We start from the raw sequence: 26108 nt of genomic DNA on the forward strand, positions 1-26108 counted from the left end.
CGTAAATCAGGCATGATTAAATGAGCTCGACGCTATAGAACTGTAGCTTTGCGGCAATACACCAGAATCTTCTAATTCCTGCTTTTCCACGATTTTCTTGCAGCGAGATCGAAAGTGGCGGAACGACGTGCAGCACGCATGACGTAACCGAGAGGAAAGTTCTGACTTTGGCTGCAACGGCGGCGCGAGTGTTCGACTGCACAACAAGAGCAGGGGAACCCACCAAATACTTACAGGCAGGTAAGCCGCCGTTTCCACACGTTAATTATTATGCTGAAAAGTGGCGGCAGTATGTCAAGAACGGCTACACTGAATATGTGTTCAGGAGTGGCATGCGTTGAACATTGCATACGACCCCTAATAGAGGCACACGAACTAGCGCTACCTGTACTATTCGCTCAACGAACGCGTTGCAGTGTTCAATAGAGACAAACATGGTCTGGATGAGATTATCTGTTATTCTTATATTATTATGATTTAAGATTATTATCTAGTTTACTGCGTGTTGTGCGTTTTGTGTGCACGTAGTGGTTTGAGGCGCAGTCAGCACGTATTTTATTAGTTGCTGATAACTTTCCTTTGTAGCAGCACTCTAAGGCATGCTGACGGACAACCTTACCTTTACAGTATCCGATGGGAAGGCGTTATTAACGCATGCTCTATATACAAGCACGTAAAACTAAACAATCATCGGCTGAATACTGCTTACTAAGAGTCAGCACCGTCATTTCGCAGTCCTTTGCAACACGCCTCAAATTAACAACGACATTTCCATCCGCAAACTATTTAACCTGATGCAGCGTCCTTGTCGAGCCCTTGCAGGTACGATTTTAAGTACGTTTCACGAAAGTGGTTACAAAAATCTTGCCCTATTGCGTAATACTAAGGTCGTGGGTTCTGTTCCCAATGGCGGTAAGTTGCTTTTTTGTGTACTTTCATTTCTCTCTAAGTCATAGTTACTACGCCCTAATTAAAAAAAGTAGTACTCCATGTATGTATGCTTTCCTTGGCTTCATTATCTGTTCGGTTCATATATGGATGTGTTTAGTGGGTGTTTATTAACGTTTTTTTTTGCCTTGTATGTGTATGTTATATGCACAAGCATGTGTACAATGTTGTGGCGCTAGAGCCACCACCCCACCGCTCACTCCCAATGTAATGTCATCATGTTGGTGGCCTTTAGGTGTACCTTAAAGGGATACTGAACAAAATTCTTGCCGCCAAGGTTTTCAGCCAGATTGAAATATTAGGGCTGAAACCGATAACACAATCTTTATTCCAGGCAGAAACTAGAAGAAACTAAAGAATTTAATGCGTTTTTCACAAACTGACGTGTCTGCGTAGCCGCGCCGTGAACTAGAGGAGGTGACGTTTGGTGACGCTCATGCACCGGAAACGGGCATGCCAACAATGCCGGCCATCACCCGCGTCTCTCAGCCTAAAGTCCCTAGATTTTTCCCTAAGGCAAAAATCTAGGGACTTTATCTCAACCCGCTCAGCTCCCACAAAGGTTCCCAGAACCACTACGAACAGCAACGGCAGTGAACAATGCTCCCGGTTGGGGTAAAGCCCCTAAATGGTGGGGCACGCCTCAGCGTCTTTGAGCAAGAGGAGAGTGAGATGTAAAGGAGAGGTGGAGAAAGGGAAAAAGAGGACAGGAACACGTGCACCCTGCATGCGCTGCGGTGCATGTGACGTCACGGCTCGCGCTGGCGTGCAGCCGCCGCGCTGACACCAAAAATACAGCAAACAGCTAAAAAATACGCGAAATAAACTCTTGTTTATCGGAACAACCGCTTCTTCCGTGTAGAATTGCGATGTTTTCGTCAGTTTTTCCCAATTTTTGTTCAGTATTCCTTTAAGTAAATAAAAAAGAACTAAATAAACAGGCTCATAAATAAACAGTGATCATTGCTGTGTAGCATGCCACATTTGCATGCATTTCTTCGCTTCAGGACGCGGCCGTTTATTTTCGAATTTATTCATTTTCTTCAGTATAGAATTAGCATGGCCACTGGACACGTACCTTGTGTCCTTGTAGAAGCACCGGTCAGCGAATAACCGCATGTCGATGCCATCCTAGTGGTCCAAGAGCGGCAAACTGCTCACTCTCGCTTCTTGGCCTACTAAGACTACACGCCGTGTTTGCGCATTACAATTGCTTGTGCGTCCCACTCCTGCCTTCCATTTCCCCAGTTAGCTCTGGTTATTTATTTACAAACGCAATCAATAACTGCGAAGCAAGGATAAGTGTACAGGCATCGTCTGTAGTGTGTGAACAAGAAGATACTTGTTTATATATTTATTTATTTATTGGTTTGAAACATTGGGGCGTTGCACAGACCAGTGGTAGAGTTGTACGGCATTGCTACTTCGGGAACGCATAACGATCCTGTTAGCGTGCGATGGAAGCGGGCAGGCGATTTTCTTCCGATGCCCTCTTTGGCAGGAATGAGTGAAAATACATTTGCAGCATTAATGACAAGCGCAGTTGAAATTGTCTTTCACGGCCAAGTGGTGGCCGCTACGATACTATTTATCCCTTAATATCTATGCACTAGAATTTTTATCGCTTGCAGAGGGCAGCCATCCTTGGGGAGGGGAGGGCTGCGGGCATAGAGTCTCATACAATAACCTAGAGAGGAAACTGGCGTTGCGATTGTTCAACCACCATGGGAATGATGGGAAGTACACACTTCGGATTAGATTGCCTTAGCTAGCGAACTGTCTACGGATATTTTTCTACAGTTTCAGTTTCGTTCTTCGCGAGGCATGGGTAGTGGGGTGCGTTGCAAAGCACTCAAGCATTGCCTTTGCTGTTCAAAGAGGCTGAAGACCGCTAGATCTCTTGGTTTGCTGCGACGTTGCAGCTTTACAGGTGCATCGTGCATACACCCCTGCGCATAGATGTAGCGTCCCATTCCAGCGCATGAAATTGCATAGAGTTCACGTTTGTTTGATAAGCGCGTCTTGCCAAAACTCGTTCAAATCGGCTGCAAAACGACGGCGAAGCTAAGTAGACGCACCGTCACGCTCCTCTGACTTGACTTCACAACAAAACGAGACATGCGTTGGGGGCAGACCACTTGGACAGACGCATCTGGTATCGCAGCAGATGATACGTTAAAGGGGTCATGAAGCACCCCTTGGGCTGATTGAAAAAACACATCCTGCGGAAAGCTGACACGGCTATGAACTGCTCTGCCAAATATTACAGTCGTGCGCGCCGCGTAATAGCCACAAGCGGAGCGCGAAGTTGCCGTTTCCCCAGGCACCCTCTTTTCAAACAGAGGCCGGTTCTCACTCTCGTCGGTGGGCGGGGCGTCTGTCCGCTGTACGTCGCAAGAGACATAGCATGCTTATTGGCCGATAGCCGACGTAAATCGAGAGCGGCGTTCGGATCAGATGCGCTTCTTGCCGCGGGGTGCCGCCACTTGCCGGCGCCGCACTCCTCAGTACACGGTAGCCGCACTCGCGCAAGCGAATCACAGCGGGAGAGCGATCGCGTTTCATGACGCGCGCTGGCGTAACTTCTTTCCCCCATGCCATCCCTCCCTGTCTAGCTTCCAGTGCGCTCGCCGGCACGAGAAAAGAGAGAAAGCGCTGGGAGCGTGCGCCAAACCCCCGTAACTCCGCTGATTCTTGACGGATTCGAGAAATTTTTGCGGCAATCGATTCGAGAGGCAGTACACTCCGATACTGAGGCCATTAGATCATTACTTGGAAAAGTGGTTCATGACCCCTTTAAGAGTTCCTCACTGAATACAGTACTGTTATTTCTATAAATAGACAATGCGTACTTTCGAGGGAAAGACAAGCGTGTTTGTTTTCAAGTGTTCTAAAAAATAATTCATCATATCGTGGTGCCAAATCTCGAACACGATTGCAGTGCAATGGATACCCTGGTGGTTGAATTTGCCCAGGTTCCACTTTCATCTCACGGTTACGCAAACTTTTTGCAATAAGTTTTACGTACAAAGGAATCAAGCGAGCTTTAATTGTAAATAACTTCATATCGCTTTGTTTTACACTCGGCAAACAACCGTCGCGAATCTCAAGAATCTAATCCACCCGAAGCAGATCCGAAGCCTGTGCTTCCCATCATTCCCATGGCGGTTGAAGCGCCTCTCAAGGAGCCCACATAGAAACTAGCGCCAGATTCCCATCTAGGTATTATAGTATGAAACTCTACGGCTGCGGGTCATATTGAACGGGACGGTTAAGATGACAGCGATAGCATCCGGCCTGGCCTTATCGGATGCTGACCGCCAGCGTTCGCTCGCCATCAGTTGTAACGCAACCAGTCCTTCAGGACATACGCTGGCCCCGCGGACGGTTGACAACTGGGGTGAATATTATTTATGCTTGTGCTAAACGTGGGTGCGAGAGTGAAAATAATCTGGTCTATAGCGTATGGCGTTTGTAGATAAAGATTATTGTGAGGTCTGTACAAAAAGTGGTAAGAAAGGCTGTGCCGAATCAAGTCGGTGCCCCCCCCCCCTCCCCCAACCTTTCATTTCTTTTTTCAGCGCTCGAACAATCTTCAAAGCACCACCGAAGTGCATGCCAGTATCGGAAGGCTGTAAATTGTCTGACAGATTTCATGTTAATCTACACGAGCAAAATCATCAATGTTGCCAAAAAGAAGCAAGAGCTCAAGCAGAAAATTGTTGACGACATATGTCAGTGAGTACATTCAACTTTTTGGTACAATGTGCTCGAGTGCCGAGAACATCTTTATTTTTACAGTAGAGGCAAACATTTAATCAAACTGTACCATCACGTGGACCTTTGGCAAGTGAACCTAATGATGATAATTTGGGCGAGTGGGAACAGTTGACTAGATACTGCGATCAGCTCTATTTTATCTTGAAGGTAACCAAACTATACAGCTTTGCCTTTCCCTCCAGGGTTCTCAGTGAGCGTGTTTTCAAAGTGGTTGCAGTTGCATTCAAAGGAAAGCATGGAACATACCCGGCGAAGGTGTTGATCGAAAAGCCCCCGGTTGTTATTTTATAGACAGATGTTCTGCAGTGGATGCGCGGGAAGGGCCAGAGCATTTCACGACACTATTTGTGTGATGCTAAAAAAAAAAGATGGGTGGAGCTTTCGCTCTTATCAAAAAGTTATGAAAAAGAAAAACCGCCGCACATGCAGCCGCGGCTGGCGTCATGCCAACAGCGGAATTTGCAGTGGCCACGTACGTGACCGAAACTCCGCCCCATCTCGCTCCGAGGCTGACGTTGAGAGCGTCTAGGAGCGCTCGGAGCAGGAACGTGGTGCTCTGACAGAACAGCCAAATGTGTTCAGAGTGCACAATCTAGACCAACAAAATGCGAACTGGCGTGCCCACAGCGCTCGAAAACGACCAGCCGAATGCACCTTAAGGCATAAGCTTCACTGCATGCGTGTCGCCCTTCCTCGCACTTAACTCACAAACTTTCCAACAGCTCACCTCAATGCCCGGCAGTGAGGGCCGGTGACGGTATGGAGTTCTTGATGGAGCCCATGTATAGTTGCAGCTTGTAACTATAAATCCGTTCATTATCCAGGCGACCGAAGGGCATCTGCGCCAAGACTCACTCAACGGAGGACTGCAGCCCGAACCAGAAAAATGTCGTGACACGTTTTGAGGACGCAATGAGCGCGAGCATTGCCGTGATCTGTCGAGAAGACGCCGCTTTTCTGATGAGTGAGTACAACTTCTGCCTCTTTGGAGCCGTCGAAACAATGCAGTAAGCAAGAAAAAAATGGAGGCTGCACTCGTTCAGTGAGACAGCTCCGATGTTTGTGGTGAGTTGCTGTCGCTCTTGCCACTTAAATGTTCGGTACAAAATGGCGGGGTGTGACTGTGTGTGGAAGGGGGACGGATGGCAGGGAATTAGTCGCCCTTGGTGAACTTTTCCACAGTGGCCTGAATGCACACTTCAGAACGTAGAACGAACTGAATACATTAAGGGCCTCACAGAAAGACGTTACTGAAAATTCCTTGGAAGATTTAGTGCGAGCGGAGATATTACGAGCGCTAGGTTTATCTTGCTTACAGACTTGTACACTTTACAGAAAATAAGTAACCGATTAAAATACAATTACTTCCTTTAAAATGTAATTGATTGCATTGGTCGATTACAGCCCCAGAAAAGTAAGTGAGCAATTACAGAAATGTAATCGACTACTCTTGAGTTACTTTCCTTTATTGCCATGACACAGCCACGCAACTTCACTCAAGCTACAACGGGCTACTGTATCTTGCATGGTAGAGAGAAGGCTGGAGCCTTGCGTGAAGGCTGGGAGGCTCACTGTGGCTCCTGTGGTATAGTGTTACACGTTGTTAACTTTCAACAGGAGTTGTTTGTCTAAGTTTTCGTCGTTGATTCACGAATTCACGAATCACGAATTCCATGCCGGGGGATGTCCCCTTACCTCGAATCATATGCATCCAATGAGTAAACGTCAAGAAGCTTATTCTCACCTTTATTAACAAACTGGAATGAACGCGGAAAATAGATCGCAATCACTTCGTCCACCTATTGCCAGTCCCAGCAGTGTAGTGTTACCAGCGTCGGCTACATTCTACCGGTACAATATCGTTAGGAAGGCATACACCATTATAATATAAAAAAAAGAGCCCCGTGCAAGCCGTGCATAACAAACACTGCTGAAAAGTGCAAGGAGAAACCCCCAGAGGCATTTATAGATAATATTGAAGAGTGGCACAACGTTCGGGAAGAGAAAAATGAAGGGATCAGCTGGACAGCTATTTTCAGTCTGCAAGGTCCAAAAAGACATCCTAAATTTGCTCCAGTGGCGGAAGTTCAGAACTACGACTGCCGACGCCTTCACATTGCTCATGCAAGGCTGCAGATGTGCGCTCCTGCGGCTAGCGCAAGCAGTGCAAGAAACATCAGCGTGGCAGGACATGTGATGCAACGGCGCATGGTGTGCTTATAGTGGAATGTCTTTGTAATTTTTATTTTTTGTACAATAACATGCGAACAAATAAACTATAAACCTTGCCACAAAAATTTATAGACTGTATGTAATAGCAGTGGTGTGGTATATGAAAAAAATGCTGTGACAAATAGTTGATTTTTTCCATTCGGCTTCTTACACGTATTTCCAAAGTCCACGTGCTGCGCGCGGTTCGTGATAATTTTTATCTAGGTTAGTGTATTTACAACAAATCTAATAAATTTGAATTTTTTCGTGTACTTCTCTCGATTGGCAAGGTGCTACTATGATGAAGGTATATATGCTACACATCCAGAAGGGCGCACTTTGTCGTTACAGCATGCTTTAGAGGGGCACTAAAGTAGAAAACGATTGTTGGCGTATTAGCAAATTAGAAGACGCATGGGAAGCGTGAAAACGCGCAAAACGAAATTACGGCTGGTAACGCCACCATGAAATTCCCGCATGAAACGCGTCATAGATTGTGACGGCGTCTGCTAGATCGTACGCAGTTTCTAATCGGTAAAAATGAAGTGCATTGTCTTCCGAGGGGAGGGGGGGCATAGACTTAACATAAGAAGCTTCAGGAAATTTCGACAAGCCACAGTCGCCAAAATACGAAAAATACGCCTTGAAATCCGTGTTGTCACGCGTGAGATTTTGTCGCGAAATTTAAAAATGAAACATTGACCTTGATTTTCTCCTTTATTAATGAATCTCTGTTGGTGAAGCTAACGACATTAGATTTCTCAGAGTACAATTTACCAATCTAAGCCGATTCATGGTTTCACTTTCGTGTCCATTTAAATTTCAATAGAGGGCGCAATAAAAACAAAGTCAAGAGAGCGTTCTGTTCTCTGTCCCCTCTGTTTTTATTGCGCTCCTTATCAAAACCGGACTCATGCTGGAAATCACTTTTCTTCCTACAATATCTGCTACAAAACGCTCTTGATGATCCCGATGGTATTCCTAGAAAATTGGGTACAGTACACCATTGCCGAACAAACGTTCATCGTATCCAGTATGTCCTCTCAACTGTTTCCACGGTGAGCCAGCCCCTTTTTACAAGAAAGTACCGTAGGTTAAAGTATACTTGCTAGCGAAGCATGCGCCAAGCATGCGCCAAGCATGCGTAGATATTTGCCGCTTAAAACGCCCTTACGCTCGATTATATCTTCAGGCAGCACTACCTAGATTATTGGCTCGGGCCTCTGTCGGGCCCGATCTGGGGTCGGACCGGGCCGGGCCGGGTAGGCGAAATTTTTTCTCGGGTTCGGGCCGGGCCCGGGTCTCGCTTTGAGTCGCCGGGCCGGGCTCGGGCGGGTAAACTTCAACGAGTCCCGGGCCTGGGCCGGGCCCGGGCTGAGAATGACGGCCCGTGCAGTGCTCTAGCTTTTGCTACACTGAACACTCTCTCAATGGATGCGCTGGAGGGAAGGGCCGTATAACCAGGAGCGTAACCAGAAATTTTTTTCGGGGGGGTAGGGGGGTTCAACCATACTTTCTGTATGTTCTAGCGTGTGTATGTGTGTGCGTGTATATATATATATATATATATATATATATATATATATATATATATATATATATTATATACGCAAGCAAAACTGAAAATTCCCGGGGGCGGGGGGGGGTTGAACCCCTTCCCCCCTTGGCTACGCCCCTGATTATAACGTAGGAACACCTTGCGCACCAGCTATAGTTACGCAGTGATTCGATTATAGTGTCCATGTCCTCTATGAAGCGTCGCTCTTCACTGTTGCTGGCGCTCGGGTAAGGCGTTGCAGGTAGGCTGAAGGAAAGGTTAAAAAATAATAGGCACTGCAGCGAGCCCCGTCTGACGGGACCTGGAGTCCCTACAGAGCGGTCGCATATTTTTCTGGACGAGAACTACCGTAGAAGACTGGTTATAACTTCATGTTGAAAAAAAGAGTAAAACACTGCCGGTAATCAATTGCAAGAAAATTCAATTGAATTACCCAGAACGTTACAGTTCCGAAAAAGTAATCGATTATGTTGCAATATTACAAGGAAACGTAATTAATTACAAGTAATCAATTACTTGAAACGCGTTACGTACAATTCTGCCTATGCCCATCAGCGTAATCCATTCCTCAAAAGCTAAACTGAGAGATACCCCCCCTCCCTTTACCCGCGGTGGCAGCATAGTGGGTAAGGTGTCGCGCTGCTAAGTTCGAGGACTCAAATCAAATCAAATAAAAAAAAATTTATTCCTGTGTACAGCGAACACTGTATGCCGAGGAACGCGGGTTCAATTCCCGGTCAGGGCGGCCGTAATTTGATGGGTGCCGAATGCAAAAACACCGGTGTACTTATATGTAGGTGCAATTTAAAAAACCCCAGTTAGTCAAGGTTATTCCGGAGTCCCCCAGTACGGCGTGCTCATGAGTAGATAGAGGACTTTTAAGAAGGGCAAGGGAGAGAGGAAGTCAGCTTATGGGAAGTACAGCAACCATACTCAGCTTATAGGGTTGGGGAATAGGGGGTTGAAAGCGAGAGAGAGAAAATAAATAATAAGAAAAAAAACAATCACAACCACACACACACGTCAACGTTCCACTCAGAGGCGCTCTGACAGGCCAGTGGATCGCAGGAAGCATACCGGATACAAATTTCTGCACCAGGGTAGCATAACGGATACAAACTTCTGGTTAACCTCCCTGCCTTCCTCTGTTCTTTCTCTCTCTCTCTACTCAGCTTATGCATTCAAAAGCTAAAGGGATTCAAGACATCCCTTTAGCCAGTCCGCCCGTGGGCGTGTCTGATACTCATGCCGTGAGTTTTGCACCTAAGGCCCAAAAACCCAACAAATACAATTGGCCACACAACCTCCACTTCCCTCACACGCACACAGTGCACACACACACACACACACACACACACACACACACACACACACACACACACACACACACACACACACACACACACACACACACACACACACACACACACACACACACACACACACACACACACACTATGACTTCATGCTTCATTCCTATTTGGCGGCATGAGCAGATGACAAGTGGTTTCCCTCTGAAGTGTGCAACTAATTCTTAACAAACGCAGATTATGGGCTGTTTATTTTACCGCATCAATTAGGATTCATAGTAACGGCTGGAAGAATAAGCGCACTGTTCCAAGCATAATGTTCCTGCTACACGTCAACCATTCGGTCAATGACAGCTCTCAAATGGGAATCTGCGTACTCTTATTTGCCGACTAAATCCCACACAGGCCCGTAGCCGGGAACTTGTTTCGGGGGAGGGGCCCACTTGCTGAAAACTTTGACTTTTTGAAAAAAAACACCTATTATTATTATTTTTGGTAAAAACACATACCTTACCGAAATTTCGGGGGGGGGGATCGCCCTAGCCCCCCCCCCCCCTGGCTACGGGCCTGATCCCACATGCTCGAATGCGCGCTGGCTCTAGGTTCAAGAACACCTTCGTCTATTATGAACGGCGGCATCTTGGCAGCCGTGTCGGACTGATAATGCTAAGACATCCAAGGGCAAGCGTACTGCTCACTTGCTACTTTGTTGTGCTTTCCAGATATGTCCAGAACCCTCCACTGCGTCGAAGTGCTCAAACTGAGCGACTGCATAAATCCTAATGGCATTCTGAGTCCTGTAGCCATCTTTGGAACAAGTCATACTCCCGAACAGTGCAGGTAAGGTTAAAACATTCCATTTGGCATTCCATGTAATGAAGAATTCGTTCTCATCACAAATACTAACTGCCATAAGCATGATATGGACTCGGCAACAATATATAAAAAATGCATACGATAACTTATGTCTTCATTTAATTAGAAAGCTTTCTCCTGTATTGCATATCTACTGTGTATTTCACGCTATGTTGTTACTCAATGTGAAATACAATTAAGACGGTATGTCAAATGCAAAAGCAAAAATGCATAAATACGCATGTTTCTTCCGTTGGGCAGGGAGAGCTGGCCCAGCTATTTCAGCTCTTTAGATGCGAAGCATCTTATAAACGAGCTTGATCCGGTGGCGTCCGCGCTCCACTGCGCATGAGCCTACTCTCTCTCCCACTCTCTTCCTTTACGCAGATGTTTGATCGCCTTCTCTACTCTCCTCCCTCGCGCTGCAGCCGCGCACCCTCCTCATTTACGCAGGCGTTCGGTCGCCTTCTCTCCTGCCCCCGCGCTGCTGCCTGTAAACCCACTCTCTCCTATCCCTCCCCCATTTCATATAAGCGCGTGCGCTCGGTCGGCTTCCGTCATTCTCGCTTCGCTCCTATTCAGATGAGTTGTAACGTCAACGTCGGCGCCAGTTGCAGCAGCACTCCAACCTCTGCCGAGATCGTCGCGGAGCTGCAGCAGCGCAGGGCTCGCTACGTAATGATAACACAAACACTAAATACAAACCGCACACACTAACGGAAACGCCAAGTGAACGTAAACGGAAACTTGCCTTTAGTGGGAGATGGTGTAATTTTTTAACACGAAAGTGTTTTTTGCCGGGGTTCACCCCTGCTCCACTGACGTATTTCCGTCACGGATATGACGTTGTAAAATATTAAGACCGATAGATTGCAAAGAAAAAAACTTGCCCTTAAAAAAGAATGCCCTTTAAAAATGGCAATAAATGCAACGGAAAAATCTGCGAGAATAGTACTATGCTGGGGAACTACGGGTTGACCACTGTCGATACCCCATATGTTGACGTTGACACATATATGACACAGATGACACAGTTCTCCTAATATCTACCAGAAAAAAGTGCCTTTAAAAACGGCAACATGAAACAGAAAATCTGCGAGAATAGAACGATGATGGGACACTACAGGTGACGTACTGTCGATGGAGCCGAAGTTACGAGATCACTCCTTGAGTAAGTAATCATGAAAAGCCTCCGTGCTGGATCTGGTTATATTTCAGAGTTTGGCTACCTTTGAAAACAGCTTTACTTGTAAGCTGAGAACGTTAATGGTACTGCCGAAATGGAAAGCCAGGTTCCATTTTTGTCCTTTAGATGAACTTCTATTCTGTCTAAAGTTCAGTGGTTCGTTCGAATTGTGTCTGCTGCGTATTTCTTAAGCAAGCAAGGGGCAGGTCAATCCAAAGAAGCACTGATAGCCATAGCAAAAAAATCACAAACATATCCACGAAGTGAATGATGATGAGTGGGCGAAGCTGCGGAAGGTTTCAGTGAATTCTGCCAGCAGTACATCATCACCGACGTGGATCGGGCGCGTTTATACTAAAGGTTCCATGAGAGTTATGAACACTCAAATTTTACATGTACGCTGTGAATTTTCATTGTTTAGAAAACCATCTCGAACTGAACACTCTGGCGTCTTTCGTTAAAGGGGCCTGCAACCTTCGAGCATGCTCAGTAAAAGCGCTGCCGATGGTAGTCGAGGCTCCCGAGAACACGCGAGCCAAATATTACAGCGATGCGCACGGCCTGGAATTTACAATAAATTCTCAAAGTCAGCTGAAAATCGCTCCCTCTTCTCTCGACAAATGATGTATTAGTCCGCAAAATATGACGCGATTGTCGGCAGTTCCACCATTGGCTGATGTTATAATCACGATAACACCCTCATTATTACTTTCGTTGTTAATTTTGAGTTAAATAAGTTAAGACCACATTTTAAGGTGTTCAGAAGTTTCGAGGCCGCTATCTCCTGTACAATGCCATCGCGGCCTTTAGAACACCCTCTGTACGTACGCAGTATACGCACTACCTTGGGAGGAAAAAATAGGTGTTCGAATTTTGCGCGGTAAAAATATACCTGGAAACGTAAAAAAAACAAAATCACAGCATATCCACGGGGTGAATGATGATGAGTGGGGCGAAGCTACGGAGGGATCATCTGTAAACCGTGAAACTCTTCCGTGAAATGCGCCCAGTACATACTATAAAGAGTGTGAACATCGTGTTATATTAAACATCAACTTTTATTGTATGTTGGTTTACGTGGTCCCTTCATTATCACTTGTGATCGGTGAAATGCAAGGAAGAAGTCCGCTCCCGAGCGAAAAGAGCGCCAAGAGCGACCCGCATTCCCCGCTCGCTCTGTGCGAATTAAAGGCAAGGATGAGGGAAGACAGGACGCGCGTTCCACGACGCGAGGTCGGTAGCATGCCCAACGAAAGCCAATTTCCGCCGGCGCTGTTGGGCGGAGCCTCGCTCGTCTGCGCTCCCTCCCTCGACTCGCTGCCTAGCTCTCCGCGCGCTCGCGGCGTTGAGTTGAGGGAGAAAGCTGCGGAACGTGATCTCTATAATTTGGTAACACCACTTAGACTTGACGGATTCAAAAATTTTTGCGGCATATGACTCGTGAAGACTCATACGTCAATAATGAGACTATTCCAATATAACTAAGAAAGGTGTTGCAGGGCCCCTTTAAGCAGCTGGCGTCTTTTCGTTTTGCTTTAGACACATCTGGCGTTCTTTCGTTTTGCTTTTAGAAAACATCTGGCGTCTTTCGTTGGTTTATTTCATCAATCAACGGCGTTTTGAACAAAATTTTTATTGTTTAATCACGCACAGGAGAAATCTCACCAGGCACTACCTTGGAGGTAAACAATGGCTGCTAATGGGAATGAGAGACAGAAGAAGTCGGCTTTTAGCTGACACTTACACTTCTACTTCTACTAACGTTTCCTACTGGAACATGCCAATGGCTGCTAATGGGGAATGAGAGACAGAAGAATTCGGCTTTTAGTTAACGCGCACGCTGCGAATTTTTTATTGTTCAACAACGCACAGGAGAAATCTCCCACCGGCACCACCTTGGAGGTCAAAGCGTAAGACTTGTTACGGACTACTACGATGACTACGAGGGACGAACGGGTGCCGCCTTAAAGAGCTTCGCCCCTAAAATTGTGGGCAGCTTGCACTAGTGGCGCAAGGCTAGCGAAGAAGCGAAGATGATGGCCCCTTGGCTGGTACTTGATTTGTCTCCGGCACACCAGGATTTATTCGTGGTCCGAGGTATCGGGAAACGCATTGAAGCATGCGACGTCCAGCGAACGCTCCTCAATGTTTCGCACCGAGCTGCCGAGTTGTGCTCAGCGCACAGACGCTCGCGTCGGTGGCAGACGCGGCACGCGTCGCCTCGGCTTGACGCCGTGCCCCCCTTTGCTATGCTGCATACGTTGCGCAATGTTCACGTCTAGCCGCCGCATAGAGCCGGCCGCATAGAGCCGGAAACTTTTTTTAGCGTACCTCGCCGTCCTCACAAGCTTCAGAAAAAAAAAAAAAACCGCATTTCCCCGAAGGGGAGTATGAGGAAGTGCGAAGCACGGGGTGATGCTATGAGGGGGCGCGCGCGACTAAACTGCAGAGCCGAGCGAAGGAGACGGCAGCGAGAGAGCACGCGCCAGCCGACCCACGGAGGTCTGGCCGTTTTTAAGTGCAAATCACTTTTACTGATGATGATGATCTGTCTTCCGAACTCGTTCCAAAGAACCCGCAACGCGTTCAACTTGTTGGCGGCGTTGCGCACGCCCGAGATGGGGCTCAGGTTGTTGTCGAACCACAGTCGATGGCACACCGTGCAGCTATATCCGAAGCTGCGGTCCAGGAAGTCTCGCTTGAAGCGCGCGTCGGCCGATCGAATTCGAGGGCCCGCGCTCGCTCACGCATCGCGCGTCCCCGCGCCAGATCGGCTTCGGGTGCTCTCGGCTCGCTTCGCACGCTTTCGTTCGGCGTCTCGCCGCCGGCCTTCATCACCACAGGCAATGCGCGGGGCGCGCGCAGCCACGGAGCGGAGGGCGGAGCGCGCGCAGTCACGTGGGGCGTGACGTCGCTGTGCCGTTGCTACAGACGCTCCTCTCCGCTCCTCGCGCCGTTGCTATGGGACGGCGGATTCAGGGGTCGCTTATAAAGTGCATTCGCCTTAAAAGTTACAACTGCCGCGAATAGGACGCCACGTAAGAAACAAACACGCACACACACGATGCGCAACGTGTGTGTGTGTGTTTCTGTGTTTCTTACATGGCGTCTTATTCGCGCAGTTGTAACCTTTTTCTGAATAAATGACCCAACTAGCCCAACAACATGTCATTCTACAAGCTTCGCTTGAAAACGTGCCTCACCTGTTGTCCCACACACGAAAACGCCGACGCAGCCGACGTTGACGAAAGCTTCCCGCTGTTATGCATGGGCTTGTATGGGCTTGTCGCTGGGTGGATGGTGTTTATGACAGTATGGCTGAAGAAAAATAAGCACGTATTGTGTGTTGACTAAATTGTTTTTATGTATAAAGAACATGCCATATTTTGGCGTATAATTATTAATTTGTAAAAACAATTCTGTTAGATTGATGATAACTTTTTTTTTTCGCGCTTGCGTCCTCTGGCGTTTGGTGAGAGCACTAGTTCGTTACGTAGTGTTGACGCACTTCCTGAGGCCAGATTTCGCGGAGTGTCCCCTCTTAACTTTTTTTCTTTCTCTATGATCACTCCTTGAGTAAGTAATCATGAAAAGCCTCCGTGCTGGATCTGGTTATACTTCGGAGTTTGGCTTCCTTTGAAAACAGCTTTACTTGTAAGCTGCACAATAAAAAGTACTGCCGAAAGGAAAGCGAGGTTCCATTTTTTCCTTTAGATGAACTTCTACTTTGTAAAGAAAACGCTTGGATTGGTGCCATTGAAGTGTCTGCTGCGTATTTCTTAGCAAGCAAGGGGCAGGTTCAACCACAAGAAGCACTGATAGCCATAGCAATGGTTTGGTGTGGAAAAAATCACAGCATATCCACGGAGTGAATGATGATGAGTGGGCGAAGCTGCGGAGGTTCATCGGTAAACCGTGAATCTTCCGTGAATTCTGCCCAGTACATCATCACCGACGTGAGATCGGGCGCGTTTATACTAAAGGTTCGATGAGAGTTATGACGACTTGCAGCTCACTTTAATTTTACATGTACGCTGTGAATTTTCATTGTTTAGAAAACCATTGCTTTAGAAATCTGGGCGTCTTTCGTTACATCTGGCGTTGCAGGCCCCTTTCGAAACACGCGAGCCAAATTAAGCAGCTGGAATTTACAAAAATTCTCAAAGTCTTTTCGTTTTGCTTTAGAACATCTCATTATTACTTTCGGTTAATTTTGAGTTAAATAAGTAGATAAATGTATGTTTATTTCGTTCTTAAAAACACCGAACAAACATCGTTTTGCTTTTGCGTGGTTCCGTTTTCTTCGCCAGAAAACATCTGCGTCTTTCGTTGGTTTATTCATCAACGACCGACCGAGGCAGCCGTCCCTGTCTCCGATAACGGCGTTTTGGGGTCGTCTGCCAACAAAATGGGCCGAAACCGATTTTATTGAGCGCGCAGAAGTTTAATCACGCACACACCCCACATTACAAACCGGAGAAATCTCACCACGCACTACCTTGGAGGTAAACCGCCGGCGCTGTTGGGCGGAGCCTCGCTCGTCTGCGCTCCCTCCCCGCTCGATGGCTGCTCTCCGCGCGCTCGCGGCGTTGAATGGGAATGATCTCTATAATTTGAGACTTGAGAAGAAGTCGGCTTTTAGCTAACAGAAAGGTGTTTGCGGGCCCTTACACTTCTTTTTCGTTTCACACTCTACTTCTACTAACGTTTCCTACTGGAACATGCCAATGGCTGCTAATGGGGAATGAGACAGAAGAATTCGGCTTTTAGTTAACGCGCACGCTGCGAATTTTTTATTGTTCAACAACTCACAGGAAAAATCTCCCACCGGCACCACCTTGGAGGTCAAGATCTGGTACTAGCGTTACGACTGGTTACGCACTACGACTACGAGGGACGAACGGGTGCCGCTTTAAGGAGCTTCGCCCCTAAAAATCACACCATCTCCCGTTAAAGGGGACCATGTGGTGATGCGAAGCAGCGTTTCGGCATGTAGAGCCCGCGTTTGAGAGGGGAAGTGGAGAGGGAAAGGGGAGAATGGAGGTGGAGAGAGATAGGGGAGGGGGACAAGGGGTGTGTGGAGAGGGTTTGCACATGCGCAGTAGGGGTGGTCACGCCGCACACCACCACCACCGGATTGAACTCCGCTATAAGATTACACCATAACGGGCCCGCGACGCAGCAGAGAGACTTGGTCTTTCTGTTCCGACGTGCGAGCGGCCCGCAGCGTGCTAGGGCGCGTTCCGAGGGACCGAAATAAAGTTTATTCATCCATCCATCCATAACCACCATAAAAATTACACCATAAAAATTAAACCATCTCCCGCTAAAGGGGACCATGAGGCAATGCGAAGCTGGAGCATTTGCACGATCGCGTTCCGTTGGCGTTCGTTGGGCATGCTACCGACTTCGCGTCGTGGAACGCGAAGAGGAAAGCTACGCGCGTCGTGTCTTCCCTCTAGCCTGGCCATTGAGGCCTGAACACACGTACGCGTTGCCTCGTGTCAGCGCGTGACCTTTTGACGCGTCGCCGCGCCCTCTCCTTATGGAGAGAGAGGGCGCGCAGCCTCGCATAGCCGCGCGCCCTCTCGCCCCATAGTGAGAGGGCGCGGCGCCGCGTCAAAAAGTTACGCGCTGACACGCTGCAGCGCGCACGTATGTTCAGACCTTTAATTCTCACAGGGCGAGCGGGGAACGCGGTCGACAGGCGCGCGAGAGGGGGTGGGGACGTAGGAGAGGAGAGAGAGGGGGAGGGGACGTGCATGCGCTGGCGCTCATCGCGGCGTTGCGCAGGACATGGAGGAAGGAAAACTAAGGAGAGGCCCTATCGTATCCCAATGCATTGCGAAAAGTGTGGCGGAAGTGACGTCAGATTTATGGGGCAAACAAACCGGTATGGGGCAAACAAAACAGCAGACGCCCCGCGGCGTGCTCTCCGCGGTGGTTCGCTTCTGCTCAGATTTGTAGTGCCGGCGTAAACTTGGCGCATATTGTGCGGTTCGCACGTAGTAAAACGTTGCAAGCAGACGTTTACCAGGCTGTTCGTGCGTGGCAGGCCCGAGCACTGCGTGCTGAAATTCTTCGTGGAGCGTTTTTGTGCAACAGTACAGAAAGTACCGGTACGTGCCGTAATCAAAACCATTCAGCCCTCCATCACCGTATGCGAACTCACCTAGCAGTGACTTACGCGTCTGCTGGGCGTTAGATCTTTCTTTTCCTTTCTCGTAGCCCGATTTCTGTTCTTTGCTCGTGTATATGGAATGAGCGCAGTAGCTATTCGGCGCAACGCCAACCTATAGTTGACGTAACTTCACGTCGAAAAGAGGACACCGCTGTATTGTATAGGCGATCGTGCATGTAAAGTTTGTAATTCCAGTGCGCACACAACACAAGCACGCAGCGAGCGCACACCGAACAATACATACATCACGTAGTCCGATAATAACAACAAAAGTTTATTGCCCTTTCGTTGAACGACACAGCCTCTAAAACGTACGATGCCTTCAGCGCATGTTATGTACGGCGCGTCAGACGCCAAAAACAAAAGTTCACATGAGTTCTGAGTTGACAGAATGAGTAACAAGCAACAGAGCGCACATCCGAGAGCTTCGCACGCAAATACCATGCCTTAGTGTTCAGCAATGAAGCGAACGTATACGTACACATGAAAAGTGACACCCGGTACTGTCCGCAGTGCACGCGATTTGCACCGGGTATACGCAGCAGCTGGGCATTGCGTAGCTTTCCTAAAGAACACACAGGAAGAGCAGCATGCGTGAATCGACTGCACCGCTTGCACGGCGAAAAACAAACAAACAAAAAGGCTGCAAAGTTTCGCGATGCGCACATGCGCTTGCGAACGTCTCGACGGAAATCGCGAAATGTTTCGCTGCGCCTTCGCTAGGAGGCGATGCAGGTGTTTGCGATGTGGAGGCTTCACGAATGTGACGTCAGGGCCTCTCCTTAGTATTCCTTCCTCCATGGCGCAGGAGACAGCGAAGCACGCGAGAAGGGGTGAGTGGAGAGGAGGTGTGTGGAGAGGGTTTGCGCATGCGCAGTAAGGGTGGTCACGCCGCACACCACAAACACCGGATTGAACTCCGCCATTAGATGCTTCGCATCTAAAATTTTATTAGTAATACCAAGTCTGGAGGCGTGCGGGCCGCTCCCACGACGGCACAGTCAGGCCGAGACCTACAGACGCATCGTTGGCCCTCTGGACAGGGTTGCCAAGTTAAACTACATCGCGCCAATTTGGCTGCTTTTTTAACGCCGGTGGCGGCAGGAAAAACGTCTTGGCTATTTCGCTACTTTTTGGCTACTTTACTCTTCCTTCATTTCAACCAAATTATCAATATTCGGTGACGTCGCGGCCATTGGCTTTTCAGTATGCGGTGTCAAAACACGGCCGCTATAAGGCGTCTTTCAAGCTTCCAAAATCGAATTAGGCACTCTCATTACACAAAAGAAAAGCATTTTATATTAGTGGCCTGCATTCGTGGAAAACTGCTGCATGGGGCCACGTTTTGCAGACCGCCTATAGGAAGTGAAAAGGACGATGAAAAGCGCTCCGCATGGGTACCTGGCCGTTGTGGATTAGAATTAAATGAATGGGCCGACACACTAGCGCGAGCTGCGTAGAATCGTCCAATACTTACGGTCCTTCCTGTAGTGGCCAGCGTAACTGCGAATAGGTATAGGAAATTTTCACTTCGTGCAGACGCCATAGAATCAATAACATCGTGGACAAATTTAAATGTTTAAAATTTCTGTGGAAATCCAGAAATGTCAAACTAGATAATTAGAAGTAATATTGACTAGATTACGATGCCGAGTGCCCGCGTTGAATCTGTATGCACACAGGGCTCGTCTGGCGATATCTCCCCTGTGTGAATTTTGTTCAGAAATCGAATCAATAAGCATTATTTTTTATCGTGTCGCCGCTATATATTACAAAGAAAAAGACTTCTTGACACTTCATGTGCTAAGCTGGGGTTAAACTTAACAATAGACGCCATACTCACCTTCGGTGCTTAGGCTCTGGGCCTCAGACACAGAAATGTTTTTGATACTGTTAGTGCTTTCCTTTCCTTCATGAAAAAAAAAACGAATGTGATATTGAATTCCTAATTACAAACGTATTCTTATAGTAGCAATGAATCAATAAGGAAAAAAAATCAATAAAAAAGAATAAGACGTTGGGTCACACTTTAATTTCATTATTCTAATTTCTAGTTAGGATTAGTAGTATAGTCTAAGTGCAATTACTGCACTTTTTCTTTTAACTGTTTGCTTTTTTGTCTTTAATCATCATTTATAACTAATCATATTTCAAACTTCACATCAGCAATTCTTGGCCAATCCCTCAGTGTGGGTATGAGCCATGTGTAGAGGCAAAACAAAAACAACAAGTATCGTGGGCGCTCTGCAGTCATCGACGTTGAACATCGAATATCCGATGAACTCCTAGCGTCATTTCTTAGCATTCGGTATGAACTGCGGCTCGGGAATATTAGATGCGAAGCATCTTATGGCGGAGTTCAAACCGGTGGTGGTGGTGGTGTGCGGCGTGACCACCCTTACTGCGCATGCGCGAACCCGCTTCACACACCTCCTCTCCCACTTCCCCCTCTCCCCTCCCCTCTCCCACTTTCTCCCTTCCCCCTCTCCACTTCCCCTCTGAAACGCGGGCTCGACATGCCGAAACGCTGCTTCGCATCCCCTCATGGTCCCCTTTAGCGGAAATGGCGTGATTTTATCTTCAGACTTCGTCATCACGCAAGAAGTGATTGCCAAAATTACTACAATTTATGCTTCAATGCTATTCATCCTAGTAACTGTGATCTTGATATGCCGCACTTATTTTTATTGTCCCCACAAGGCTGTAGTACTTCTAGTCTTCTTGAGAAAAGTCAAGATGCGTGAAGAGAGCGACGCGTGAGTTTCTGAATGCGTTGCGTTGCGTTGCGTCGGTGGGTAAGCTATGTCAAAAATATAACGTACCTATCCAAGAGGTTAACGTACGACGCATGCGCAGTGGCACCAAATGCTAACTCAAAGCTTTGCGTACCGTATTGTAAAACTGCCCATTATTGCAACAGCGCAAGGAACTTCGTTACACTGCAGGAAGTCATTGCTAAAGTCCGCAATTTATGCATTGGATCTCTGAAATTTCGATTTTGAAGGGTTGATGCTCTACGCATTTAGATTATCGCCAGGAGCCTTTTGCATCAGAACGTCGCTATTGTTTTCACACACGCGTGGCTACTTTTCTGCCTTTGGCTCAAGTTGGCTAGTTTTGTCTAATTTTTGGCTATTTTTAGTGTGCGTGCGTGCGTCCGTCCGTGTGTGCGTGTGTGTGTGTGTGGTGTGTGTGTGTGTGTGTGTGTGTGTGCGTGCGTGCGTGCGTGCGTGCGTGCGTGCGTGTCAATCGCGTCGTCAAGGCGTCTAGTCGTCAGCATAGCCACAGCAGGTTTCAAGTGGTTAGAGCGTCTGCCTCAAACGGAAAGTTCTTGGTTCGATACTCAATTGGTGTTGCGCATACTCGTTGCTCGAAACGGTGGACTCTCCTTTCCGCTCTTCTTCTTTCACTGACTCTCATAATTATACAATGAAGAAACAAGTGTACAGAAGTTTTAACATGCAAGGTAATTACAGTTTTACAAAACAAGGCTACAAAAGTATATATATATCTGTTTTAACAAAGCATACGGTTACAAAATGATAAAAAGAAAATACTTTGCAGACCGTGCAATTAAGACTGAGGTGTGCGCTCGTTAACCTGCGACAAAAATCACTGCCCTAAAGTGAAACAAGGAAATACTGAACGATCAAAATTAGAGCGTAAAACACATGACAAGAGGAAGTGCTGACAAATCGTGAATTAAACGAATGTGTGTTAAAGGAGCACTAAAGGCAAATAACAATTTATGTCAGAGTAAAAGCTCAATGTATGACAACGTCTAAAACGGCAATATTATCAACAGCAGTCCCCTACTTACCGAGAAATTAAGCTAAATGTATCCCACAATAAGCGCCACGAGTGGGAGATTTTGGAATTGACCCCCATGACGTATGAAAGACTGAATACAATTAATCGCTAGTAATCAAACTAGCTGCAATAAAAAAAGAACCTTCCGAGCATCAAGAGACGTAATAAAATGCTGCTTGTTCGTTTCTTTTTGATTAATGAAAAAAAGAACCTCTTTGGCGTTGCCATGGGGAACGGCGCGCGTTCCCCATGGCAACACATTACAGTGCGTTGCCATAGGATTCATTTCTTCACCCTTGGGTCGAAGCAATGCACAACAAACGCTCAACTACGTCTGTGAAGACACGTTTGACTTTCGTGTTATACTAATTCCCATGACAGAGGGATCAGCTATGCTTTTTTTTTTTTGTTTCATCTTCAACCTCAAAGTTTAGATGAAAAGAAAGCAATTATCATAATTATCATCATTTACATAAATTGGTATTTACTCGTCTTAAGCGTGTTTATGAAGACACAGTTTCAAGCTCCTGCTAAATGGTAAAAGTCACTTGTATTCAGTAAGCAGGGACTGAATTTGCAAACTTCTCTTTCGTAATTACGTTCTCCCATCGGTCAGCTGGCTTTGCTATATGATGTGTCCCGCATCGTGATCGGCTGAAATATTCTCTTACGAAAATTTTTAGCGTAAGACGTTTTTGTGAATACGGGCCCAGATTGCTGTGCGAAATAGCTGAATTTTTGTTCATAATGTTGTATTTATGCATTAATAAAAAAGCCATATATACATATATATTGATTAATGTAACGAGAGAAGCCTCCTAACGTCGCGAGTCAAATGCGAACATTTTCTTTTATTAAATATGACAATGTCTCTTCGTTATTACAGAAATATTAGATAAGCACTTCGTATTCGATTAAATTTGCATCTCAGGTTATTCGGCTACCGCTCATTTTGACCTCAGTAATCATTATTCGGTCACCGGTAGCAATAACATCAAAATAAAAAAAGACTTCAACTTGCGGAAAAGAGTGATAGAATTATCAGTTACTGAGGCGAACTGGCGGCGATAAAACGAAACGCGCTTGTTCTTTCCGCACCATTTCACCAGATCCTAGATATCATGGAGTGTTATTGAATGTTACTGAGAATGTCAGTCAGACCAGCGGTCCCGAGCGGCGTTCCTGATATGAACAGCCTGAATTCTCATTGTTTTGCAGTGGTAATACCCCGTACTCGAGTGCTCGGTTTTCGCTATCGGTCTCCCTTTGCCGAAAAAAATAATAATGGTGAAACGCGGTATCTGTTTTGCTCGAAACGTGCTGTTTCGACGTCTCTTACAACTATCCGCAACTCCCTAGTTGGTTTCTTGACAATCACAACAGTAATTAAATATCAAGATAATTTCCTTTTGGTAGTGGATGTAAAGAAATGCTTCAAAAATCGCCGTGTTTGAACGCGGTTAAACGAAGTCTGTCGAGCGATATCTCGGTTTTGATTGCTTTGGGGAAGGACGACGCATTGGTTTGCGGAGGTTTAACCTTATTGCATGCCTTGAACGACGAGAAGTCTACGTGCTTCGACTATAGGGTGCGACAAAGGAACTAACGTATTGCACTACAAGATGACAGACAGACGCATGCTCAGCCCCGTCGGCGGTCTAGGCGCGAACCTGCGAGCGAGGATGGATGGGTGGATGGATGCTAAGAGTGTCCCCTTTATAGCAGGGCGGTGACGTGCGCCACCACGCTAAAAAAAAAAAAATGCTGGCCTAATGCTTTGTCTACTTTGATTAAATCAACCTTACTAAAGAAAAAAAAAACAAATTCACAGCCCATTTCTCTGCCCCGTACGGCAGTATGTCCTTATTTTCCCCACTATTTATTTTTGTCCTTTCTCTAGTTTTCTGCTACCATTACTCTAACCTTATCTTACTTATTTGTATCGCGTGCATGTTCAGCTTTCAATTGTTGTCCCTAAAACCCACGGCCTCCTGTAGGCTCGTGCCCAAACGTACACCTAGGTGGATATCCGCTAAGCGATCGCCGTTCATTAGTTCTGAATTGAACATAGCACTAACGTGTAACAAGCTTCCCCGGAGCTTGAACCGCGTTGTCCACTTTTGCAGGACAATCGAGAAGAAAGCAATCCGATGTTTGGACAACGCGCTGCTGAAGCCGGACGAGTGCGGAGAACATCCGGACATCGAGGGAGCCCGCGACGTGCTGCACGTGTTTCTCGCCAGAGCGGATTGCTCCAGGCAGAGCAGGAGCGGAGCCGTCCGACCACAGCCAGTGTCCTATGCCTCTGCTGTGTTTGCGTTGGGAGTTATAGGGGTAGCAGCTGTGCCAATGAGGCGTATATGATGTGATAACGGAACTATGCCGACTATTTGAGAAAAAAGCGAACAGGCCCCACACAAGCAATTTCATTGGGAAAATTCGTGGTCGAATGGGGAGCAGCGCAAATGGATTAAAATGTGCGAAGAAAGAAAGGTGCGCGGCAGGATACATTTCGCAGCCGCTGCCTATGCTAGAATGATAGCCGCCACATATGCACCGTTAGACTGACATACTCATTTGGTATTATTTTTATTTTAACACGAAAGTGTTTTACGGCGCGGTCCACCAAGACTTTCATGACGTATTTCCGTGGCCGAAATACGTAGCAAAATGCACATGATCAGATGGGCAAGAAAAAAAACTAGAAGAGTCCCGTAAAGAGGAGGCGAACCCGCGACCTTCCGGTTCGTGGACGATAGCTGGCGGATGCTCTAACCACTGTGCCACGGTTACACCTTCAGGAGGCTTCACGAACGCCATTTTATCTCTCCCAATTTCCTCTCACAGTTATCTTGGTTCGAGGGGTGGTGTCGCCGTCTGGGAGCGGAAGCATGAAATAATGCATTGCCTCCGCGATTACCTACGGCAAAGCGCCATCGCACTGTTGTTTAGAGAAGTGTAATTCTGTGAACGCCTTAAGGCGGGACCACATGCCGCATTTTTGCCGGCATTTCGTTCCCCGCGTCACTTTGCGTCGATCCTACTGGTGGCGGTGGCCGAAAGGCCCGCCTCAGGACGTCCCACACGTAGGCAGCGTCGGCGTCGACGACGGATGCAGCTCAATGGCCACCGAACCAATTAACACTCGGCTAGCAGCAACTTCCGCCTACGTAATGGCGTCATCGCTGCTGCCAAAATGGCTCCTGCCCGCCTCGGATCTACTATGTCGTCGCCGCACACTGTGTGGCCCCCAAGTTCTCAACTGATGCTTGTATGTGACTTAGCTTGTTCCCTAGAAGCTTCGACAGCAAAGCGCTCGTGATATATCTGAACTGTTTCCTAGAGCCATATTCAAGTTCATCGGTAGGCCTAGCAGGAATGAGTGTATTGGCCGAATACGTGGCCTCAAAGACGTGCGACAACTCAGAGGTTATATATTATGATTTTGTAGTTGCTCTTATTCTCAATAGCTGGCGCTACAAATAAAAAAAGACAGTTTCGCCGCAAGGGCGAAGCAATGAGTGCGATAGGAAGAAACTAATGCTATACGAAGTGAGGCTCGCCAATGGATGCTCTCAGTTTGAACAGCGCTCCTTTTGCAAAGGCGGCCGAAGCAGGGAAGGAAACTAGCGTGCTTCAAATGTCGAGCTGTGACACTTGATAGTTCGCGCTCATCTTCTGTTTGTTCGTTTAGCGGCGTCCCTTGAGCTCGAGTGACTTTCGTACGCTCCGTAACATTAGCGCGGACATCACGGTGAAAGCTCGAAACATCCCTCCTTCCCTCACCACGAAGTAACCGCGCGAGCAGACAGCGGAAGGGCAAGGTTCTCCCTGCGCAAATATTAGAAGCGAGCAAGCTGGCCGACGACTTTTAATGCGCCCGTTGCGCTCCTCGCACCATCTCGCTGGTAATGAAGAAACACTTACAAGCGCCTGCCGTCTCGGAGTGGTGCCAGCGGTAAAGGGTGTGTATATAACGCTCGCCGTTAGCTACCTGAAGGATATGCGTTTTATGGCGTAGTGGTTAGCGTCACGCGCTGCGGAGCGAGAGGTCGCTGATTCGATTGCGTGCTTCGGAAGCATTTTTCTTAATTACTTTTTCTTTGGAATTTTTATATATATACACATACCTATACATATAAGGTGCATGACGACGGCGACGGCAAAACCGGTCGAGACTGTCCATATAATTGCTATCGCAATCAAATAGCTCTGCGACGCTCTCTTGGCTGTCATACCACTTTCTCCGTTGGAATCGTGAGAAATCAC

The 26108-nt window shown here is 47.3% G+C and overlaps 1 protein-coding gene across 1 annotated transcript; it reads left to right on the forward strand.

Moving 5' to 3' along the window:
• Nucleotides 1-104: 104 nt before the first annotated feature.
• On the forward strand, nt 105-25841 carry LOC119386709 (uncharacterized). The gene is made up of 5 exons (XM_037654001.2): nt 105-240; nt 4530-4686; nt 5553-5692; nt 10530-10647; nt 23966-25841. Exons 2-5 carry the CDS (start codon nt 4604-4606, stop codon nt 24201-24203), a joined length of 579 nt encoding a protein of 192 aa, XP_037509929.2. The 5' UTR covers nt 105-240; nt 4530-4603; the 3' UTR covers nt 24204-25841.
• The last annotated feature ends 267 nt before the right edge of the window (nt 25842-26108 follow it).

Source organism: Rhipicephalus sanguineus, chromosome 3, assembly GCF_013339695.2.
Source record: "Rhipicephalus sanguineus isolate Rsan-2018 chromosome 3, BIME_Rsan_1.4, whole genome shotgun sequence".
In the NCBI taxonomy this organism is placed as follows: domain Eukaryota; kingdom Metazoa; phylum Arthropoda; class Arachnida; order Ixodida; family Ixodidae; genus Rhipicephalus; species Rhipicephalus sanguineus.